The sequence below is a fragment of the Oreochromis aureus genome, linkage group 11, assembly GCF_013358895.1.
Source record: "Oreochromis aureus strain Israel breed Guangdong linkage group 11, ZZ_aureus, whole genome shotgun sequence".
NCBI classification, from domain to species: domain Eukaryota; kingdom Metazoa; phylum Chordata; class Actinopteri; order Cichliformes; family Cichlidae; genus Oreochromis; species Oreochromis aureus.
Window position 1 is genome coordinate 35,817,952 of NC_052952.1, and position 23,584 is coordinate 35,841,535.

The following is a 23,584-nucleotide window of genomic DNA, read 5'->3' on the forward strand; positions in this document are numbered from 1 at the left end:
CTACCTTTTCAAGAATCTTTGAGATAAAAGGCAGTTTGGAAATAGGCCTGTAATTTGCATGGGTGAAGATAATTAAATACACCATCTGAGTATGTGATACCTCAAGGTCAAAGGTCAGGGTCATGCGATATAGGAGAAAGCTTTAGTTTCAATTTAATCATCTCTAAAATTTAAAGCAATATCTTAGTCATTGGGGAACATAAGCACAGTTAGTATTGATCAGTTTTCTATGTGTTTCATTATATAAAACTCAGGTAATATTGATGAACCTACCAGCCGACAGAGAGCTGACAGCAGCTGCTCCCACTGAGTATCCTGCAGCTGTTAAAAATAACAAGGAAAGTTTTTAATTTCTTAACAAATGTTCAAACTTTTTAAATGTCCTTATGCTAGCAAACTGAAACATTAGAGACTCAGTGCCACCAAATTAAAACAATTAAATAACTACACCAAAGAATATTCCACTAAACTCTGGTCTACTTAAAAAAAAAGAAAGAAAATCATTCATTTATAATCTGAATAAAAGCTTCGTCTAAATGCTCCTTTTGTGTGATATCTTACCTTCGGCTTGACCAGACTCTGGATGGTCATCTGGAATTCAAGGAAAATCCAAATATGGATACTTGACATTATAGTTAAATATGAAAGTTCAATTTCATCTGAATAAAACAGTATTCAAGCAGCTGGTTACCATGGGAACCCATTCTCTGAAACTCTCTATGCACTGTTGTTGAGCTAATCTGAAGGCCACATGAAGTTTGTAGCGACTGACTCTGCAGAAAGTTGGAGACCTCTGTGATTTTACGTGGCCCATCACTTTGTGGCTGATTTGCTGTCGTTCTTTGTTATAATACCACTAACAGCTGACTGTATGTATAATATTTTGTAGCAAGGGAATTTCACCACAGGACTAATGTTGTGGATTTTCTATGATATATATGACATATGTACCTGTATACACTGGACATATACTCACATATATACTATGTAATCATATATACTTGTATACACTAAATATATACTTATACTGGAGTATTTTTTCTACATGTTCAAAATCACAAGATCCACATGTTTAGGTCAAACATTATCTTCAATTATATTAATGAAGTTTGTGCCACTTGTATAAACACATGCTGATCAATACTGTTTGAAAATGTACTAATTAGGATCAATAAGTAACCTTTGACTGTGGTATCGTCAACGGTGACTGATCCAAACAAAGAGTAAATGCATAAAACTGACAAAGTGACCCAATTCAATGATGGATGTAAAACTGGTTCTCGAGAAGTTATGGGGCAGGGTCAGAAAGTTATGCATCATAAGTGGAAGATGAAAAGAAAGAACAAAGGATGAAAGAGTACCCAACAGCAGGCGGAGGGGTCACTGATCCCATATAAGAGGAGGGTCGATATGTCCCGCTCTGCTGCTTCTTTCCTGTCTGTCTGTTGTGTGTCTGTGCTGTTTGTGCTTTGAGGCTCTACACTCCGGGGTTGCTTGGCTTTGCTTGTTCACGTTTGCTGTCATCTTGGTTTATTGTACTGAGTTCTGCTGTTCATATGACACTGTTTAATAAACTCTGTTCTAGGAATTCTACTCTTTTCCAGAGGATCTTTTTGAGTCATTTGATTTTAACTGGATCTGAAAAGCTGGACGTCCACAGCATTGGTGGGATAAGGTTATCATATTGGCTTCAAAATGTGCGACTCGACACTTGTTGCACAGGTGGCGTCCTATCACAGGACCACTGAACTCCTGAGAACGAGTGATTCTTTCACACATGTTTGTAGAAGCAGTCTGCATGCCTTGGTGCTGATTTTATACACCTGAGGCCATGGAAGTGATTGGAACACATGAATGAAAGGATGTGGATGGGTGAGTGAATATTTTTGGAAATATAGTGTCAATCAAACTGCTGCAGACTCTTTTCAGTTTGGGGAAAAAACCTCTTACATTTGACATTTTATGACATAGAGTATTTCTTATATAGTAACAGTGTGGGTAATATTGCTTAATAACCACTGACCTGCTCGAATTTCACATTTCCATAGTGGCTCATCAGCTGGTTCACCATCAGCTGGGTGAGTGTGCACCAGTGTAAGTATGAGTTCACTGCCTGGATTCTTAAAGTACACCTCATAGAAGTTTTGCCTATTGTATCTGAGGGTTAACTCCTGTGTTTTAAAAACATAACAAAGGAACTTTAAAATACCTCTGTGAACACACACACACACACACACACACACACACACACACACACACACACACACACACACACACACACACACACACACACACACACACACACACGAGTAATATTCTGTCACACTTCAATGCAGCCGATAAGGTTACAGTTGTGGTTCTTACATCTGGCTATCAGTACAGAAATGGAGACTCCCAGTTTTACATTTTATTTTTTAAATCTAATTTTATTTAAATATATTTGATGGACAAAGTGTATTTGATAGAAACTAAAGATAAAAACACAGTTTATCTGTTGACTTATGATATTATTTAGATGCAGTAAGACAGATATAAGTGATTTTCAGTGGAAACAATGTTGAGGCTTAAATATGAATTTTAAAATATTTTTAAATACACTCTAAATTATGACCTCAGTGCATGCCCTTTGACCTTGTTCACATCAAGAGTTTTATAATGAACTAAAACAAAAATTACCAGAGAAATGTGACTGGAATAAAAACATAATGACCTACAGAGCTTTTTACTCAGTTTGATCACATTTGTTTTGTTTGTTTTTTTATTATTCTTTTTAAATCCACGACTTCTTACTTTCCTTATCTATCAGGTCATTTTAGAAAAAGGTGATGGCATTTAAATGAGCCATTTAAAAAATAGCAGCACACTAATATAATTACTTTGCAACTCAATTTTTGAGCTTAAGAGTTTTAGGATTTTCTTCAGAACTTGATTTTCCTGAAACACTAGTGTTGACTTTTACCATGATTTTATATTCTTCAGGTAAAACTATCATCAGCACCTGAAGAAGACTGAAATACAGCATCAAACACTGCTGTGTTAAAGTGTGTGCAGCTGTGCTAACAAAGACAGCTGATAGTTCCTGGTGTGATGCCCCTCACCTCTCACTGACTCAGCCAATGCAAAGACACACGTATGTTTCAGAGCAGCCGTGTCATTCTGGCTAAAATAAGGCCTGATGTGTTTTCTGTCAACAAGAAGATTTCGATCCACATGTAGCACAAACTTTACAAACTTTACCTTCGGCTGAATTTTTGCACTTGTGTCGTCGGCTTTGAGGCTGAAAAGACGCTCAGTTTGCAGGTACTGGTCTGGGGGATGCTTTATGATTTTTTTAAATTTCAAATCGGATTTTGTCTCATCATTTTTCTCACGATATTTCTCAGCAATTTCCTGTTTACGAAAAAAGGAAAAAGAAAAAGCAAAATAATCAAAAATAGGGGTTAACTTTACACCAACTCTGCCATCTGTGTTTGAAATAACATTTATAATCAAGCAATACAATTTTTGTGAGAGAGTATTATGGTCTGCTGGAAAAGTAAACCGGAGGAAAAAGGTCACATTGATGAGAATAAAGTCAGAGATTATTGTGAAGTATTGTGTCAAACTCTGAGAGGGAGAGTATCACCATGTGATCACCAGGTGATCAATATTTTGCATCTTCATGGGTGCTTTGTGAACTCTCTGGTTAATAACAAGTGTCTAATTTGTACTTATCAGAGTTTTGTTATATGAAGTCTGTATGATGTAATATTACAAACTCTGATCTGGGTGCAAATAATCTCCAGATTACAGTGAAGAGATTTATCAGCCAAGTGACTCTCACAAGTGCTGCTGATGTTAAAAGAAAAACCATGATTAAAAAATCTTCCTAAAGTCAAACAGAAGAGATTTATTTTAGCAATAGAGACATTTCTCCCATTGGGTTCAATATAAAAAAACCATTTTTCTTTCAGTGTCTCTTTTGTCTTTTGTCAGTCGGTCCTAATGTTTGGAATCTTGTCCTGTTTCACATCATTAAGATGTTCAGTTACCTGTTCCAGAGCAGGATCCTGTCGTATCAGGTAGACGTGGAGTTTGAGGAATGATGTGTTGAGTTGATAGTACATCAACATGTAACAGCTGATTTTTGGAGGAAATATGAAACGTATCAGAGCCGCTATTATCGAGAAATTTGGTTCAGTTAACTTGACATGTGTTGGTGTGACCTCAGACACTTTTTCCACAACATCTCCACAGTCATCTATGTGAACGACTGCAAACATGTCCAATATGTCAGGGACGTCATCTGCAGGAGAACAACAACACAAACATGGTGAGAAGAACAGTTTCTAACAGTTTGTGCGCTCACTGTCAGACATGTCAAACATCTGAAATTCTTCCTTCATGTCCTCTTACCGATGCAGATCCAGTGTGGCAGGTGAACTTCATTTAAATTCCCAGCAGTGACTGTGACGTCCATCAGAGGACCTGCAGGCATGTATTGTCTGCTCTCCATCCTCTCCATGTGTCCCTCCCAAGATCTAAACTGGTACTGAAAGCTGGTCTTTCCTTTACAGACCCAGCGCAAGCCCGAGACTCTGCATTCAGTGTCCTGCTGCAGACTGAAGGCTGAAACAGGAATTAAATACACACTCATGAAGGAACAACAGAGTGAATGGAAACACAGAGAGTAGTCGTGTGAATCGGATGCAAAATGAAGAATTTCCTCTGTGAATAAATCCAAAGCTGAACTGTTCCCTGTAGTTCCAGTTTGCTGTGCTGCAGCATTCAGGAAGTTGATTTACCTGTAAGTTGGAGCCTCGTCTGCATCTGTACTGTTCACCTCAGGTTCAAGTTTAGTCCAATCACTGGAGTCCTGCTGCAGAGGACACTCACTTTAGTCAATAAGTACACATGTTTATAAAGAAAGAAACTTGAGGAATAAATAAATGAATGGAAGGGATTACCGTCATGCTCTGACAACCTTCAAGCTCTGAACTTCTTTCAGTTTTTCGTCCTTGTTGAGACACAAAGAATTCAAATGAATGATGTTATGCTGACATATAAAATCATCCTCTAACTGTCCACATGTTTGCTGTTTGATCACTTTATGCTGTGCAGAGCTGCTTCAACATCAGAACAACATGTTCAGCAGGACGTGCAGCTGAGTGACGTCTAAGATGATCAAAAGTTGATGAATTCAAATATTCTCACCAGTGATGTTTGTGAGTCACTTGTGTAACATGATTTCTTTGGTCTCACCTGAGCTGCTCTCTGACAGCCTCAGCATCAGATCAGGTCTGTTCATGTCTGTTAAAACCTCCATGGTCACCTCCACAGACTGACGACCAAGTTCATCCACCATCAGATTCACAAGGTCTTCTGTCCTGTTTGTATACATCTGTATTTGTGGCAGGCCCATCTTAAAGCACGTGAACGGCAGCAACAGAATAAATTTCCCAAGATCCTTTTGACTGAATTCATTCAGTGTTTCCAAGAGAATCTGTGTAACAGCTTCCAGTTCTTTTTCCTGAAAAACCCAAACAATTTAATAAGTTACTGTATAATATCTCTGAATGAATTAAAGATTTCCATCACTGAATTTCCTCAGTGTAACTTTAGTAGAAATATCAAATATGAATAAAAAACAACTTCATTAATATTAATATTTTTCAGAATGATCACTGAAGGAACAGCTGGTAACATCTATGGCACTGATGATGTTTACCTCGCTGTCTTCATGAACTGTTTTTCTTTGTCCCTCTCGATCAGGACTAAAATCTTAAGATTTTTTTCTAATATAAAGTTTTTGTAAAGCTTTTCTAATATTGTGTCAAAGCATTAGAAAAGCAAAAGGAGTGTGTAAACTATAATATTATAACTTTTCAAGTCTTTTAAAGACAAAGAAAAATCTAAAGATGACATTTCCTGGTTTTATCTTCAGTAGTAGATCCTTCACTCTGTCATCAGTGGAAACATTATTGCTGCAGAGCTCCACATTAACACTGTGAGAAGCATCCAGTTTCAAAGATGCTTTGTCTGTTTCATCATGTATAATGTTCAAGATGAGGATGATTTACAGCCTGAATCTACTGAATGAAAGCTGAGTTAAAGTCACACTCACTCTCTTCAACAGTGCAGCTCCATGTTCATCCACACAGTGTTTCTCTGAGGAGGAAAGACGTTTACAATCAACTCTGAGGATTCAAACATCATCACATCCAAGTAGAATCAGCCTTCAGACGACACAGATGATTTAAAAGAGAAAAAACTGAATGTAAACTAAAAGGACTGACTGTCACACACACATACACACTCTCACTCTTATTAGTATCCCCACGCCCCCCTGCTTAACACCGCAGTTTTACATTTGCACTTTTTAGGGGAAAATTGCTGTCTATACAGACAATATTCATTTGTAAATGATTAACTAACAATCTTGTCAACACAAAGTTCTTTATTTGGAGCACAGTACTACAAGAAAGATAAGTTACTGAAAAACTGCTTGTGCTTAAAGTGCGCTGGCACTCTTTGGCAATATTGTGGGCAATGTTAAACTTAATCATCATATCTGCCTCCTCTGACGACCTGTTTGTTTATTGCAGCATATAATGTTTTTTCTGCATACACTGTGCTTTTTCAGCGTTCAAAGATTGATGGCTCCGTGTCAGAGCACTGGCTATGAATTTCAGACGGATCAGGCCTTAACTTAACAAAAACTGCATCAATAATTCTTTTCATCTTTTCTTATTACCCACAGCTACATCCACTTCTGTCAGGCCTAGGCTGCTCACCAGGGCTGGGCATCATCACTGATTTCTACAATCCATTCAAATCGATTCAATTTTCCCTGAGACAGTCAGAAATATTATAATTCTGATCATTTATTAGTACTGATACATGTGCGACTTCATCAGAGGTGTGAGCATCACAGCAGAGGCCTTTGTGTCAAAGTAACTGGGGATAAAACAGAAAAACATGAAGGAGATTTTCCTGGCCTGGCTTCTTAGCAGATAACCTTAAAAATATTCTGCAATTTTGCATAATTTTACAAAGTTTAAATTTCTTCAGTATTGAACAGCAGAAATTAGACTGTTTTGTCCGAGGTCATTTAAGTAAAAAAGAAAAAAAAGACAGCGGCCAACAGAGCTGTAAGCAACGGTAGACGGGTGGTTGATAAGTGAATGAATAATGCAGAAAACAGAGATTTGAGATGGGAAACTGTTCTTGAAGTACAGGGAGCAAGAGAGAGAGAGAGAGAGACAGCTGTGCATGGAGTGTGATTTTATCGTGGTGGAAGCAAAACAGCAAAAGACAAGACAAACAGACTCAACAGAAGTTTTTACCCACAGGCTGTCAAACATGCCCTACCTCCACCCTGATTGGAGGATAACTGCACTGCCAACACTCATGGACATTACACCTTATTTATAAATCGTATTTCTATTTATACTTCACTGCAACCAACAACCCTACCTCTTTAAACTGTATTTATTATAACCTTATTTAGTATAGTTCCAACAGCACCCACCCCACTCAATGTGCAATATCACTGATCACACTGCACCTCTCAATGCACCTGCTAGTTAGATGGCATGTATGTGTATGTATAAATATGTAAGTGTGTATATGTATGTACAGATGCATATACACATACATACACACACATACACATATATACACACACACAAATATACACACACACATATATACACATATATATATATGAAAAAATCCCCACTCGCCCCTGTGGGCGGTTTATCCTTCAAGCTCGGGTCCTCTACCAGAGGCCTGGGAGCTTGGGGGTCCTGCAGTATCTTAGCTGTTCCCAGGACTGCGCTCTTCTGGACAGAGATCTCCGATGTTGTTCCCGGGATCTGCTGGAGCCACTCGCCTAGCTTGGGAGTCACCGCACCTAGTGCTCCGATTACCACGGGGACCACCGTTACCTTCACCCTCCACATCCTCTCGAGCTCTTCTCTGAGCCCTTGGTATTTCTCCAGCTTCTCGTGTTCCTTCTTCCTGATGTTGCTGTCATTCGGAACCGCTACATCGATCACTACGGCCGTCTTCTTCTGTTTGTCTACCACCACTATGTCCGGTTGGTTAGCCACCACCATTTTGTCCGTCTGCATCTGGAAGTCCCACAGGATCTTAGCTCGGTCATTCTCCACCACCCTTGGGGGCATCTCCCATTTTGACCTTGGGACTTCCAGGTTATACTCGGCACAGATGTTCCTGTACACTATGCCGGCCACTTGGTAATGGCGTTCCATGTATGCCTTGCCTGCTAGCATCTTGCACCCTGCTGTTATGTGCTGGATTGTCTCTGGGGCATCTTTACACAGCCTGCACCTGGGGTCTTGCCTGGTGTGATAGACCCCAGCCTCTATGGATCTTGTGCTCAGAGCTTGTTCTTGTGCTGCCATGATTAGTGCCTCTGTGCTGTCTTTCAGTCCAGCTTTGTCCAGCCACTGGTAGGATTTCTGGATATCAGCCATATATATTGGTCGCAATCTAGAGCCCTGTATATATATATATATTTAGTCTGTTAACTACTACATTTTATAAACATTTTGCTCTTACTATTTTTTACATACTATACTGCTGAGTGACTGTCTGCTGCTCGTCAAATACATTTCATTGCAATGTTGACCCTGTGCTAACTTGCATATGACAAATAAAACTGAAACAGAAACACACACATAAACAACCCAATAAAAATATTCATCCATCCCTGAACCAACTTAGGGTTGTGGGGTGTGGAACCTATCAAACTTGTCACAGAGAGCGAGACAGAGCACACATATTATTCACAGTGTAACAAACAGAGATATATACCCTTTCACACCCACAGCTAATTTGGAACCAGCAATAAAGCCAACCAACATGTATTTGGACTGGAAACCAGAGCACTCTGAGGAAAAGCCTGCAGGCACAGGGAGAACATGCAAACTCCACACAGAAACGTTCCAGCCAACCAGGAGGCTCAAACACACAACCTTCATGCTGTGAGGAGACAGTGCTAACCACTGCACCACCATGACACCACCAATGCAATGACCTGCAACAGTGATCAGGATTTATGGGTCATCTGATAGAAATCAATCAATATGATCAGTTATTGATCTCAATTTTCATAGATTTTATATTGTTGATGACACAGAGTTTACACTCATGCATGTTGGTCTTACCTCTGGATGCTGAGCTGCTCTCTGGTAACTTCTGCACCAGATCAGTTCTGTTCATATACATGAAGAAGTCTCTGGTCACGTCAACAGACTGCTGACCAAATTCCTCCACCATCAGATTCACTACATCTGCTCTGGTCGATGATGGACTGAAGAATGAGTAATGTGATATAGTCCTGCTAGGATAAATCATCTGCAAGATCCTCTTAAATTTCTTGAGCTCCTCATCACTCAAGTCATTCAATGTTTGAAAAAGCAGATATTTAACAACTGCCATTGTTGCCACCTGGAACCATAAACACATTCATGGGGTCATATATTTATTTCTGTATTTACTCAAATACAAGTTGTTATAAGTTGTTGTTAAGAACGATCGTGGCTCAAGAGTTGGCAGTTCGTCTTGTAATCGGAAAGGTTGCCGGTTTGAGCCCTGCCTCGGACAGTCTCGGTCGTTGTGTCCTTGGGCAAGACACTTCACCTACCGCCTACTGGTGTTGGCCAGAGAGGCCGATGGCGCGATATGGCAGCCTCGCTTCTATTAGTCTGTCCCAAGGCAGCTGTGGCTACAACTGTAACTTGCCTCCACCAGTGTGTGAATGAATAGTGGAATTGTGAAGCGCTTTGAGGGTCTTGAAAAGCGCTATATAAATGCAATCCATTATTATTTATTATTATTATACTGATTACAGTATATGAAAAATTGTGAAGAAAGTATAAAACTGTGATCCTGTTTTATGTCCGGGTTTATTTACAGGCTGCAGTTCTTCTCTCACACTGTGGAGATAAAAACTAAAAATTTTCATGATATCAGATTGCCTTTAATTCTTTATTAAATATTTGTAGGTAGAATACAGTTTCATGTTTAATCTGAAAGTGTTTGATGTTTTCAGATTTCTCTGTCCTGTTGAAGGACAAATGTACATGCTGACACTTCCTCAGCTCATCCTCAGTGGTAAAGACATCCTGACATTAGTGTTGGAGAAAATTACTGCTGAAGAAGTCAAACTGAATGAAGCTTCAGTTTGTCACAAACATCCAGCAGAAATCATGAGAAAAATGACTCAACATGAGAACTGATGATACTTTAGTACTCTGACTTTCAGCCTGCTGTCTTGTACTGAATCAGAGATGTGACATGACTCACTTTGTGGATCAGTGCAGAGCGTCGTTCATCCACAGAGTGTTTCTCTGAGGAGAAAAGTGCTTTTATTATCTATAAAGTAAAAGAAGACTTTTTTTTTTTTTTTAGAAGTTCACAAGACAAGTTATAAAAACAGTTTTATGATTTTAATGAGTTTTGATTTAGTTTTTCCCAAGAAGGTCATGAACCCCCTGTCGATCCTCTATCTCAACATTGAAGTTTACTGGAAGCCCCCACACATGGACCAGTGCCTCCTCTTTGACTCCCATCACCCTCTGGAATACAAACTTGGAGTAATCAGGACCCTACATCACTGGGCTGAAAGTGTTCCCTCTAAGCCTGAAGGGAAAAATAGGGAACAAACACATTTAAAGGAAGCTTTTAAAACATGCGGTTATCCTATTTGGGCGTTTGTAAAGTCAGCAAAGATGCACAGAAAAGAAGATCAGACACCAGCGAGGGAGGATAAGAAAGACAGATGCAACAACATTGTCATCCCCTATGTAGCCGGTGTATCAGAGAAACTCAGAGTTTTCTCCAAGCACGACATCCCAGTGTATTTCAGACCCAGCAACACACTCAGACAGAAACTGGTTCACCTGAAAGACAAAATTCCTAAACACAAACTTAACAACGTGGTGTATGCTGTACAGTGCAGCGAGGAATGCCCAGACCTCTACATTGGAGAGACCAAACAGTTACTTCATAAATGCATGGTAAAACATAGAAGAGCCACCTCCACAGGACAAGACTCAGCAGTTCATCTGCATCTAAAGGTGAAAGGTCACTCTTTCGAGGATGCCAACGTTCACATTTTGGACAGAGAGGACAGATGGTTTGAAAGAGGAGTGAAAGAGGCCATTTACATCCACTGTGAGCGACCATCTTTGAACAGAGTTCTATAATTGAGTGTTGAGATCCTTCCCAAACGCCTTAATGCCCACTCACATCCTGGGCCATCTGACCTCAGGAAATCACATGATAGGGTGGGGGTAAGTTTCACAATGAGCTCACCTGAGACTTTGGCTGATTGTAACCTACACCTTGGCTCCTGTGATTAGGTAGAGGATCAATAGTGGGTCCATGACCTCCCTGGGGGACACTCCCACTGGCTTAAAATCTGTGACTCTCCACTAATTGCTCTGAGAACTGAAGAAGCTCTTGGATGACACTTCTTGAAAAAAACCTAAACTTCTTAGACTACAATGACCTCGATGGCTGAGAACCTTCATAGACATTTTGATTTTGTTGTCTTACTTCGAGGCAGTGAGCTGCAGTCTGACAGCCTCTGAGCCAGATCAGTCCTCTTCATCTCCTTTAAGACCTCCATTGTCACCTCCACTGACTGTTGGCCGTAAGTCTGCACCATCAGAAACACTGTGTCCTGCAGGTCTGACATCATGTACCACACCCATGTGAAGTCTGAGTCATATTTGTGAAGATGAATTTGTCGCAGGGTCCAGTTGAACTTCTCTAGCTCCTGCTCATTCAGCCCATCCAGAGTTTCCAGCAGCAGCTCAATAACAGACTCCATCGTTTCTACCTGGAAAATTCAAAGAAAATGTTCATGAGATAAATGTGACATTTCTCACTTTCAGGTTTGCTTGTTTTCTCATCAACACTTTAGAAATGTAGATGTGTTTAGATGACATCATCCATCACATAAGGTGATGATGTCATTGGTCATATTTGTCACAATGATCACAAACAGCTGATTAACAATTATTCTGCTTCTGTTAACAAGTTCAGGACTTTTCTGACCTGCTGCAGACCGACCTCACTGCACACGCTGAACTTATCAAACTTTGACTTTTCCAATCAAAATCAAATCATTTTTTATTTGTTTCTATTGAAGATTTCTATCCTGTATTTATGAAATGAAAGCTGGATGATCTGAAGTCAGACAGATGTGACATGACTCACTTTGTGGATCAGTGCAGGCCAACGTTCATCCTCAGAGTGTTTCTCTGACAGAAAAGAAATATTAAAAGTTCATTCATGACTGATTTAACATCAGTGTTAATAATCAGACACTTTGAAATAACTGATACTTTGATTTCATTCTGATGATCCTTGTAAGTTGGATTAATAACAACATTAAACTTGTTAACATGAAGTCATATTTGATGGAAAACTATCAAAGTGTGAGGAAATGATCCAGTTCTGTTTCATTCAGTAATTCTTCTTCTTCATCTTCTTCATCTTCATATCAATGAGTGTATTTATTGATTGATGTGTTTTCTGGACACTGACCTTTCTCTGTTTCCTCCACATCAAATCCTTCAGCTGATGATCCTGCAGCTGCAACACATTGAATACAAACTGTAAACTACATCATACAGACACTGTGTGTGTCCTTTATGTGTGCTCATCCTGAGTATAACACTGAGTCCTGACAATAAAAAGCTTTAATATTTCACTTTCAGCTGTGCTGACTGAAGGCAGGAGGAGGCCATAGTTACACAATCACAGAGAAATCAATGAAAAGACTTTGAATCATTTACCTCATACAAGTCGTCTGTCTCCATAGTGGAGTTTAAATCAAAGCTAACATAAAGATCTATTTACAATACAAGACTGATATTAATCAGCTCAAAATGCAAAAATTCAATGAAACAAAACAAAGAAAAATATTTTCAAAGGAAAGAAGTTCAAAGAGCTTTAAAACAACATTTACTAAAGAAAGTCACTGATTCAATAACCTGAATAGTTTTACTTTAACACAGTGAAATATGAAAACAAATCTGTTTAATTTTACTGTGTTTGTACAACCTGAATGTGTTAATTTATCAACGTCTGTCCAAAAACATTCAAAGAAAACAAATTCTTTCATTTTAAGATAATAAAGTTTATATTATGCAGTTCTTGTTGTGAGTTTCTCTGATTTAATTCTTTTGATTTTGTTTTCACTTTGAGCTGATATATTATGTTTTTAATACTTTTACACTCAGTTAAAAAGAATCCCACCATATTTATTGACATTATTACAGAAACTCTGACAGATTATTTTCTCTTACCTTTGAGTCCTGAGCTGCTCTCTGACAGCCTCTGCACCAGATCAGTTCTCTGCATGTCAGTTAAAACCTCCCTGATCACCTCCACAGACTGATGACCAAATTCATCCACCATCTGATTCATTAGTTCATCTGTCATCTTTGTATATATCTGTATTTGTGGCAGGCCCATTTTGAAGCAAGTGAACTGCAGCAACAAATTGAATTCCTCGAGATCCTTTTGATTCAAATGTCTCAGTATTTCCACAAGAATGTTTCTAACAGCTGTCAGCGCTTCTTCCTGAAAAAGGATCTTAAAAGGATTTATTAAGTTACTGTCATTTCACTGTTGGGAGATTTAAATATTTATGTCTTTGAACTTCCTCAGTGTCTCTGAAGTAGACGTATAGAGTATTAGAGCTGCATGATTGTTGGAAAAATCAAAATCACAATTATTTTGTGCAGTGTTGATTTTTCTGACAGGAAATTGTGCTGTGATGTAAACAGAACATCTCAATTCAATTCAATTCAATTCAATTCACTTTGCATTTTAAATAGCAGAACATTTATTTTAAATATCACTCAGTTACGCTCATTTTATTTGTAAAGACAAAATTTGGATCAGGTTCAAAGTTTAACTGCACAGCCCTATAACATTTTAATAAAAAAGCATCATAAATCATTAGAATCAAAAATATTCTTCAGAATGATCACTGAAGGAACAGCTGGTAACATCTGTGGTGCTGATGATGTTTACCTTGCTGTCTTCATGATCTGTTTTTATGCGTCTGCAAAACTTTGGTCTCATAAGAAAACACGACTCCATCAGGAAAACTAATTGTTCTCATTTCTCTAACTGAATGTTTGTGTTATGATTGTTTAAAAGTAGAATCAGTGAATGAACTGCAGAAATAAATATTTAATGACTTTGATGTTGAAGAATTTTAAAGACAAAGAAAAATCTAAAGATGTCATTTCCTGGTTTTATCGTCAGTAGTAGATCCTTCACTCTGTCATCAGTGGAAACATTATTGCTGCAGAGCTCCACATTAACACTGTGAGAAGCATCCAGTTTCAAAGACGCTTTGTCTGTTTCATCATGTATAATGTTCAAGATGAGGATGATTTACAGCCTGAATCTACTGAATGAAAGCTGAGTTAAAGTCACACTCACTCTCTTCAACAGTGCAGCTCCATGTTCATCCACAGAGTGTTTCTCTGAGGAGGAAAGACATTTACAATCAACTCTGAGGATTCAAACATCGTCACACATCCAAGTAGAATCAGCCTTCAGACGACACAGATGATTCAAAAGGGAAAAGGTAATTTAAAAAAAATACAGTAAAACAACACATTCATCCTAAGGTTGCAGTAATCACAGAGAGACTGAGTACATCTGTCCATCGTGGATATTAAGCAAACACTCACATCCACACATAAAATTTATAACCACCAATAAATCCATTAGACATCTGATGATATCTATAAGTCAGAATGGTCAGATTATTGATGTGATTTGTCATAGATGTTACTTTGTTGATGACACAGAGTTTACACTCATGCATGTTGGTCTTACCTCTGGATGCTGAGCTGCTGTCTGATAACTTCTGCACCAGATCAGTTCTGTTCATGTACATGAAGAAGTCTCTGGTCACCTCCACAGACTGCAGACCAAGTTCATCCACCATCAGATTCACTATATCTGCTCTGGTTAATAGTTTATTTAACCACGTTGAGGAATATAACAAGTTCCTCAAATGAAAAATGCTTCGTAGGAATCTCTGAAAGTCCTGAAGTTCATCGTTGTTCAAAATATTCAAATATTCTAAATGCAGATGTTTAACAGCTGCCATTGTTGCCACCTGGAACAGTCAAAACAATCATGGAAGATATATTAATTAATCAATTTACTCAAATAGTAACTACTCTATTGAGTTCAGTATGTTTACCAAAAAAATATGAAGAAGCTATAAAACTGTGATAGTTTTTTCTGACTTTGAAAAATTTCTTTTTCTTTACAGGCTGCAGTTCTTCTCTCACACTGTGCAGATAAAAACTAAAAATTTTCATGATATCAGATTGTCTTTAATTCTTTATTAATATTTGTAAGTAGAATAAAGTTTCCTGTTTAATCTGAAAGTGTTTGATGTTTTCAGATTTCTCTGTCCTGTTGAAGGACAAATGTACATGCTGACACTTCCTCAGCTCATCCTCAGTGGTAAAGACATCCTGACATTAGTGTTGGAGAAAATTACTGCTGAAGAAGTCAAACTGAATGAAGCTTCAGTTTGTCACAAACATCCAGCAGAAATCATGAGAAAAATGACTCAACATGAGAACTGATGATACTTTAGTACTCTGACTTTCAGCCTGCTGTCTTGTACTGAATCAGAGATGTGACATGACTCACTTTGTGGATCAGTGCAGAGCGTCGTTCATCCACAGAGTGTTTCTCTGAGGAGAAAAGTGCTCAAAGTCACTCATGACAAACACATTTAACAACTAACTGACAATTATTCAGGAAATATGACTTTGGAAAAATGGACAATATGCAGAATTACACTGAAACCTCAGCAACAATAAACAGTATGAAGGAGTCATTTTTACTCCTCCTCACAAAGTATTTTTATTTAATATGGTCTCATATTTATGTATTTATCTAAATATATTTTCCAGAACAGTCATAAAATATGTTTTAAAGATGTGTTTTATTTTATCTTTATTACAAATAATATTATTTATAAAGTCAAAGAAAACTTTACTTAGAAGTTTATGAGACATAAAAAAAGTTTTATGATTTTAATGAGTTTTGATTTTGTTGTCTTACTTCGAGGCAGTGAGCTGCAGTCTGACAGCCTCTGAGCCAGATCAGTCCTCTTCATCTCCTTTAAGACCTCCATGGTCTTCTCCACTGACTGTTGGCCGTAAGTCTGCACCATCAGAAACACTGTGTCCTGCAGGTCTGTCCCCCTGTACGGCATCCATGAGAAGTCCGAGTAATATTTGTGAAAATGAATTTGTCGCAGGTTCTTATTGAACTCACTGAGCTCCTGCTCATTGAGACCATCCAGAGTTTCCAGCAGCAGCTCAATAACAGACTCCATCGTTTCTACCTGGAAAATTCAAAGAAAATGTTCATGAGATAAATGTGACATTTCTCACTTTCAGGTCTGTTTGTTTTCTCATCAACACTTTAGAAATGTAGATGTGTTTAGATGACATCATCCATCACATAAGGTGATGATGTCATTGGTCATATTTGTCACAATGATCACAAACAGCTGATTAACAATTATTCTGCTTCTGTTAACAAGTTCAGGACTTTTCTGACCTGCTGCAGACCGACCTCACTGCACACGCTGAACTTATCAAACTTTGACTTTTCCAATCAAAATCAAATCATTTTTATTTTTTCTATTGAAGATTTCTATCCTGTATTTATGAAATGAAAGCTGGATGATCTGAAGTCAGACAGATGTGACATGACTCACTTTGTGGATCAGTGCAGGCCAACGTTCATCCTCAGAGTGTTTCTCTGACAGAAAAGAAACATTAAAAGGTTCATTCATGACTGATTTAACATCAGTGTTAATAATCAGACACTTTGAAATAACTGATACTTTGATTTCATTCTGATGATCCTTGTAAGTTGGATTAATAACAACATTAAACTTGTTAACATGAAGTCATATTTGATGGAAAACTATCAAAGTGTGAGGAAATGATCCAGTTCTGTTTCATTCAGTAATTCTTCTTCTTCATCTTCTTCATCTTCATATCAATGAGTGTATTTATTGATTGATGTGTTTTCTGGACACTGACCTTTCTCTGTTTCCTCCACATCAAATCCTTCAGCTGATGATCCTGCAGCTGCAACACATTGAATACAAACTGTAACTACATCATACAGACACTGTGTGTGTCCTTTATGTGTGCTCATCCTGAGTATAACACTGAGTCCTGACAATAAAAAGCTTTAATATTTCACTTTCAGCTGTGCTGACTGAAGGCAGGAGGAGGCCATAGTTACACAATCACAGAGAAATCAATGAAAAGACTTTGAATCATTTACCTCATACAGGTCGTCTGTCTCCATAGTGGAGTTTAAATCAAAGCTAACATAAAGATCGATTTACAATATAGACTGATATTAATCAGCTCAAAATGCAAAAATTCAATGAAACAAAACAAAGAAAAATATTTTCAAAGGAAAGAAGTTCAAAGAGCTTTAAAACAACATTTACTAAAGAAAGTCACTGATTCAATAACCTGAATATTTTTACTTTAACACAGTGAAATATGAAAACAAATCTGTTTAATTTTATTGTGTTTGTACAACCTGAATGTGTTAATTTATCAACGTCAGTAGTCACATACCTGTACCTTTTTTTGCCCCCCCACCACCCCACCCTGCGCGTTCATGTGAGGGCATGTATGCGTGCACCTGCTCCTATACCAGGCACTTTTGCTCGTTCACGTGAGTTCAGGGGTCATGTGACTTCATAAGTGTTTAATTTGTGTTTAATTTAATGAAACCATTATGTGTTTTAATTAAACTGTTTTTAAGGAGCAGCGTTCTGTTATTTACACATAGATGATTTAACTACTTTAGGAGCATTTCACTTTCTTTTGCATTCCGAAAGAGACAGAGCCTACTAGTTTTTAAACAGAGTGCCACAAATAATATTTATCCCTTTAGAAATAAACTTTTCCTGTGATACTTCTAAAAAACACACCTAGCCACAATAGCCCTGTATCGACCCCCAATGTTCCCTTAATGCAACTAGCCCTATAATTATCTACTAGTCAAATCAAATCAAATCAAATCAAATCAAATCACCTTTATTGTCACGTCACATGTGCAGGTACACTGGTACAGTACATGCGAGTGAAATTCTTGTGTGCAAGCTTCACAAGCAACAGAGTTGTGCAAAATACAATAACGTGCAACAAGCAAAATATAAAAATGGTTAATCTAAAAAGTAATAAATATATGTACCATATATAAAGGTATATACATTACTGAATGTGTGTACTAAATATGTTTTTCACGTGTGTGTGTGTGTGTGTGTGTGTGTGAGTGTGTATATACATGTTTTACAAATGAAATAGAGTAAACAATAAAATAAGATATATAAAATATAAAATATACAGAGGTAGGTATGTGCAAAACAGTGACATTAATGTACAGTATGGAGTGCATAATGTTGAAGTTCCAGTAGTGAGGTGAGGTGTCTATGACGTGTTCAGCAGTCTGATGGCCTGGTGGAAAAAGCTGTCTCTCAGTCTGCTGGTACGGGACCGGATGCTGCAGAACCTCCTTCCTGATGGAAGTAGTCTGAAGAGTTTATGGCTGGGGTGACTGGAGTCCTTGATGATCCTCCCGCTTTCCTCAGGCACCGCTTCCTGTAGATGTCTTGGAGGAGGGAAGCTCACCTCCAATTATCCGTTCAGCACACCGCACTACTCTCTGGAGAGCTTTGCGGTTGTAAGCGGTGGTGTTGCCATACCAGGTGGTGATGCATCCAGTGAGGATGCTCTCAATGGCACAGCGATAGAAGGTCCTGAGGATGCGGGGCTCATGCCGAATCTTTTCAGTCTCCTGAGAAAGAAGAGGCGCTGCTGCGCCTTCTTCACTGTCTTGTTTATGTGTACTGACCACGTAAGATCCTCAGCCAGATGTACACCAAGGAAGCGGAAGCTGCTCACTCTCTCCACAGCGGCGCCGTTGATGGTGATGGGGGTGTACTCCTCTGCACCTCCGAAGTCCACTATCAGCTCCTTTGTCTTTGCGACGTTGAGGGTGAGATGGTTGTCTTGACACCAGTGGGTCAGGCGCTGACCTCCTCCCTGTAGGCTGTCTCATCACCGTTGGTGATAAGACCCACCACTGTAGTGTCGTCCGCAAACTTCACAATGATGTTGGAGTTGTTAGTGGCCGTGCAGTCGTAGGTGTAGAGTGAGTACAGGAGAGGGCTCAGTACACACCCCTGTGGAGCACCAGTGTTCAGTGTGATGGGGATGAGGTGGTGCTGCCCAGTCTGACCACTTGGCGTCTGTCAGACAGGAAGTTAAGGATCCAGCTGCAGAGGGAGCTGCTCAGTCCTAGATCCTGCAGTTTCCTGTCCAGCTTCGAGGAACGATGGTGTTGAATGCTGAGCTGTAATCTACAAACAGCATTCTCACATACGTGTCTCTCTTCTCCAGGTGTGACAGGGCAGCATGGAGTGTCAGGGCTATGGCATCATCAGTGGACCTGTTGTGGCGGTATGCGAACTGTAGAGGGTCCAGTGAGTCGGGTAGTGCAGAGCAGATGAAGTCCCTGACCAGCTTCTCGAAGCATTTGCTCACGATGGGGTCAGGGCTACAGGTCGCCAGTCGTTCAATGATGAGATGGTGGAGGATTTGGGTACAGGGACGATGGTGGCCATTTTGAAGCAGGCTGGGACTACAGACAGAGAGAGGAAAGGTTGAAGATATGTGTAAACACTCCAGCCAGCTGAGCCGCGCATGACTTGAGGACGCGGCCGGGAATCCCGTCCGGACCAGTAGCTTTGCGTGGGTTCACTCTCCTGAAGTACCTCCGCACATCCTCCTCAGACACAGTGTGCGCACTGACGTCATCCGCGGTGCGCACACTGTCCGGTCTCCTGGTGTTCGCTGTGTCGAATCTAGCGTAGAATACGTTTAGATCCTCACACAGAGAGGCCGTGGTCTGCGGTGTGCTGGTTTTCCCTCTAAAGTCTGTGATCGTGTTTAGTCCCTGCCACATACCCGAGGGTTGTCAAACTGTTGCTCTACCCTGTCCCTGTACTCACGTTTGGCTGCTTTGATCGTCTTCCGGAGTTGGTAATGTGCGTGTTTGTAGTCCGATGTGTTCGCGGAGGCAAAAGCGGTGCTCCGTGCCGCTAGCGCCGTGCGAACATCTCCGTTAATCAGGGTTTTGATTTGGGAAGGATTTAACTGTTCCGGATGGGACGACATCTTCCACGCATTTTCTGATAAATCCACAGACTGAGTCTGTGTATTCATCGATGTCTTTAGCAGCCACGTGAAACATTTCCCAGTCCGCGTGATCAAAACAGTCCCGCAGCGTAGACTCCGATTGGTCCGACCAACGATGCACCGCCCTCAGGGTTGGAGCTTCCTGTTTCAGCTTCTGCCTGTAGGCGGGTAGAAGCAGGATGGAGCGGTGATCTGATTGGCCGAATGGGGCGCGGGGAGGGCTTTGTACGCATCCCGGAAAGAGGTGTAGCAGTGGTCAAGAAGCCGGTCTCCACGAGTGTTGAAATGGATGTGTTGGTGGAGTTTTGGTGAGACTTTCTTCAGGTTACCCTTATTAAAGTCCCCGGTCGTGATAAACGCCGCCTCTGGGTGTGCGGTTTCCTCACTGCTGATCGCGCTGTACAGTTCCCTGAGTGCTCGGTCAGTGTCGGCTTGTGGGGAATGTAAACAGCCGTAATAATCACTGCTGTAAATTCCCTCGGTAGCCAGAATGGCCGGCACTTAACCATCAGGTACTCCAGGTCCGGTGAGCAGAAGGATTTGACCGGGTGCACGTTCGCATAATCACACCAGCTGTTGTTGATCATGAAACACACACCACCGCCTCTGCTTTTCCCAGTAAGCTCCTGTGACCTGTCCGCGCGGTGCACAGAGAACCCCGGTAGTTGTACTGCGGAGTCCGGTACCTTGTCCGATAGCCAGGTTTCTGTGAGGCAGATCACGCAGCAGTCCCGCATCTCTCGCTGGAATGAGATCCGTGCCCGAAGCTCGCACAGCTTGTTCTCCAGAGACTGCACATTAGCCAGTAATAAGCTGGGTAACGGTGGTCTGTTAGTGCGCCGTCTCAGTCGAACCAGAACGCCAGATCTTCTCCCTCTGCGTCGGCGTTTGCGGCCTCCACGGGCCCAGAACAAAGGCGTCTCAGGTGAGATGAATGGGGGGTCTGCAAACGGAGGGTCCGTGTTGCAAATAGTCACACAAATACTGCAACAGTAAGACTCAGTGATTAGACACAGGGGTTACAGGTGGGGTCACAACAGTCAGCAAAACAAGTCATAAAAAGAATACATGTTGTTTCTTTATCAAGAGCATCCGAGGACACACACCCTAACGTTCACATAGAAAGGTACACCCCTTCTGTGCTTCTCTGTATTTATTATTGTGCGATCTACTGTACAATATAAAGCACCTTGAGGCGACTTTTGTTGTGATTTGGTGCTATATAAATAAAATTGAATTGAATTGAATTGAATTGAACCCCCCTAACTGTACCTCTATAGTTTCCACCTTTTCCTTTACAACCTGCTCTTTATCTCTGCATGTCAGAGGACAACTGAAACTAAGTCCACCTATATAAAACACCCCATCGGACACATGGTATTTTCCTCAGCACTTCACAACTGCCGCAAGGTATATCATTTTACTGGACCCCAGACACAGCGGTGTGAGGTAGTTAGCAGCGTCACGGTGCACATCCTTTAATTTGGCCGTGCAGAAAGCATCATTTGTTTGGAACACATCAGCGGAGGCAGAATTCATCACTGTTCATAAGAGTTTAATTTAATCAAACCTCATTTTACGGATCTATGCGGGTTTCCTATCTCTAGGTGATTCGTTCATTTTATTTAAATATCTGAATTTTCGGAATGGTAATCCAAGCGGGACACAGAGGCTGCTAGTTTTAACGTCTTCTTCTTCTCTGCGTTGTTGTTGTGTGTGTGTGTGTGTGTGTGTGTGTGTGTGTGTGTGTGTGTGTGTGTCTTAGAAGTCAAATAATACATTAGCCATACTTACAAAAAAACATCTGAATTTCATTTAGAACTGAGATAATAAGTTGTAAGCAGAAATCTTATATTCAGCCAGAAGCACGTTTCCCCACTTTCACAATGCTAAGGTGTCAAATCCACAACCCCCAACAGATGGTTTGTCACACGCAGTGAGAAGGGCAAGCTTTACTTACACAGCCTCACACACAATAGATTTTTTAAGTTCTTGTGTACAATGGTTTAGCCACAGATGTACCTTTTACTTTTGATAAAGATCGCTCCACCTGCATATTTCTTAAGAAATGAAGCGCCTTTATTAAACTCTTATTTATAAATGTCTACACAATAATAGACACCGTGTGCTCTGTGACATTATAGTCTTCTACTTCTGCTTCCATTGGTTTGCATTTTAAACTCCCAACCTTTCAGGTTGTTATGAACGGCTTATATTTCTAACATTTTGCGATGTAAAAGTAAACTACACGGCTTTTTAATTTTCTGTATGATTGAATCACTTGAGACACGAGTTATTAAAACAATTATAAATGACAGTGTGATGGCCATAGTACTTTACGCGGGTCAAATATGTTAAGGATAATGTTTATCAATGTAAAATTGCAAAGAACTTTTGGATAGGATATAACATCTTGTAAACAGTTACCTCAGAAGCTGTACTGTCAGATCTATGTGTGTAAGGTAAAATTTTCCACAGTACTTCCACTTAAGTAACTAAATACATAAAGTCACCCTTACCAATAATCGACTGTTCCTTGAAAAAAGTAGCACAAACAGACAACTGACTCAGCAACGATAAGTAGAGCTACTCGAGGCCGATACTCAAGCAGAAGAAAATTAAAAGTTGTTTTCTTTTTTTTGTGGCTCGAAAGATTAAAGAAAAATATGTTTAATAATTCAACAAGACCCGCACCTTCAACACATGTACATTCAAATTTTGGAACAGGATCAACATTGCTGTTGTTCAATAGTTTTTAGCCGCTCTCAAAATTCACTTTATGGCTTTAATGTTTCCAGGTGATAAGGAGAATTACGGCATTTCAAATGTTCGTCCAAAGGCTTTAAACATCCGATTTGTCTGTAACGACAGTATCAAACTACAGAGCATTATTTTGGTAGCTCTACTTATCTTTGCTGAGTCAGTTGTCTGTTTGTGCTACTTTTTTCAAGGATTTGTGATACTGGGGAGAAAAGGGTGAGGTGTGAGAGACTAAACCATTACACACAAAACTTCAAAAACCTAAAGAGTGTGTGAGACTGCTAGCTGTGTCGTTCAGCAATAAACTTATCTACAATGTGTTAGTAAAGAGCGACTTGTACTTCTGTCCCATTAAACAGTGGTTTGACAAATTTCACTGCAAAGTATAAAAGGAATCTGGATTTAAATAGAACATAGTAGTGTTGTATGTAAGTGCAGGAAACACTAGTATAAGGTGTCTATGGAACAAATCTCCTTCAACATTCACAATGACCAAAGTGGATGACTACAGGCAT

The 23,584-nt window shown here is 39.8% G+C and overlaps 2 protein-coding genes and 2 long non-coding RNA genes across 4 annotated transcripts; all 4 read right to left on the reverse strand.

Annotated features, from left to right (window-relative positions):
• Positions 1 to 250: 250 nt before the first annotated feature.
• On the reverse strand, positions 251 to 4,543 carry LOC120442744 (NACHT, LRR and PYD domains-containing protein 1b allele 5-like). Its single transcript, XM_039619893.1, has 6 exons — positions 4,396 to 4,543; positions 4,032 to 4,285; positions 3,238 to 3,390; positions 2,024 to 2,171; positions 562 to 591; positions 251 to 321 (listed from the first exon to the last, which is right to left on the reverse strand). Exons 1-6 carry the CDS (start codon positions 4,502 to 4,504, stop codon positions 251 to 253), a joined length of 765 nt encoding a protein of 254 aa, XP_039475827.1. The 5' UTR covers positions 4,505 to 4,543.
• Positions 4,544 to 4,573: 30 nt separating this feature from the next.
• Positions 4,574 to 5,328, reverse strand: LOC116331547. The gene is made up of 4 exons (XR_005614976.1): positions 5,242 to 5,328; positions 4,947 to 4,996; positions 4,785 to 4,858; positions 4,574 to 4,608 (listed from the first exon to the last, which is right to left on the reverse strand). It is a non-coding gene; the product is annotated as an uncharacterized LOC116331547 (long non-coding RNA).
• Positions 5,329 to 9,062: 3,734 nt separating this feature from the next.
• Positions 9,063 to 13,464, reverse strand: LOC116331569. The gene is made up of 7 exons (XM_039619894.1): positions 13,329 to 13,464; positions 12,565 to 12,612; positions 12,235 to 12,278; positions 11,569 to 11,854; positions 10,315 to 10,358; positions 9,174 to 9,456; positions 9,063 to 9,073 (listed from the first exon to the last, which is right to left on the reverse strand). Exons 1-7 carry the CDS (start codon positions 13,462 to 13,464, stop codon positions 9,063 to 9,065), a joined length of 852 nt encoding a protein of 283 aa, XP_039475828.1.
• Positions 13,465 to 14,477: 1,013 nt separating this feature from the next.
• LOC116331570 lies at positions 14,478 to 15,001 on the reverse strand. The gene is made up of 2 exons (XR_004200303.2): positions 14,881 to 15,001; positions 14,478 to 14,522 (listed from the first exon to the last, which is right to left on the reverse strand). It is a non-coding gene; the product is annotated as an uncharacterized LOC116331570 (long non-coding RNA).
• Between the last annotated feature and the right edge of the window lie 8,583 nt (positions 15,002 to 23,584).

Bases quoted from the DNA above. Each gene is read 5' to 3' on its own strand.
- LOC120442744 (XM_039619893.1), bottom strand. From the start codon at position 4,504: ATGGAGAGGATGGAGAGCAGACAATACATGCCTGCAGGTCCTCTGATG. The intron at 2,172-3,237 runs GTAAAGTTTGTA...TTTAAAACACAG, and splicing joins GTGCAAAAATTCAGCCGAAG to GAGTTAACCCTCAGATACAA. The intron at 322-561 runs GTAAGATATCAC...TATTTTTAACAG, and splicing joins AGAGTCTGGTCAAGCCGAAG to CTGCAGGATACTCAGTGGGA.
- LOC116331569 (XM_039619894.1), bottom strand. From the start codon at position 13,464: ATGACAGATGAACTAATGAATCAGATGGTGGATGAATTTGGTCATCAG. The intron at 11,855-12,234 runs GTGAGTCATGTC...TGAATTTTCCAG, and splicing joins GGCCTGCACTGATCCACAAA to GTAGAAACGATGGAGTCTGT. The intron at 10,359-11,568 runs GTAAGACAACAA...TTTTCTCCTCAG, and splicing joins CTGCAGCTCACTGCCTCGAA to AGAAACACTCTGTGGATGAA.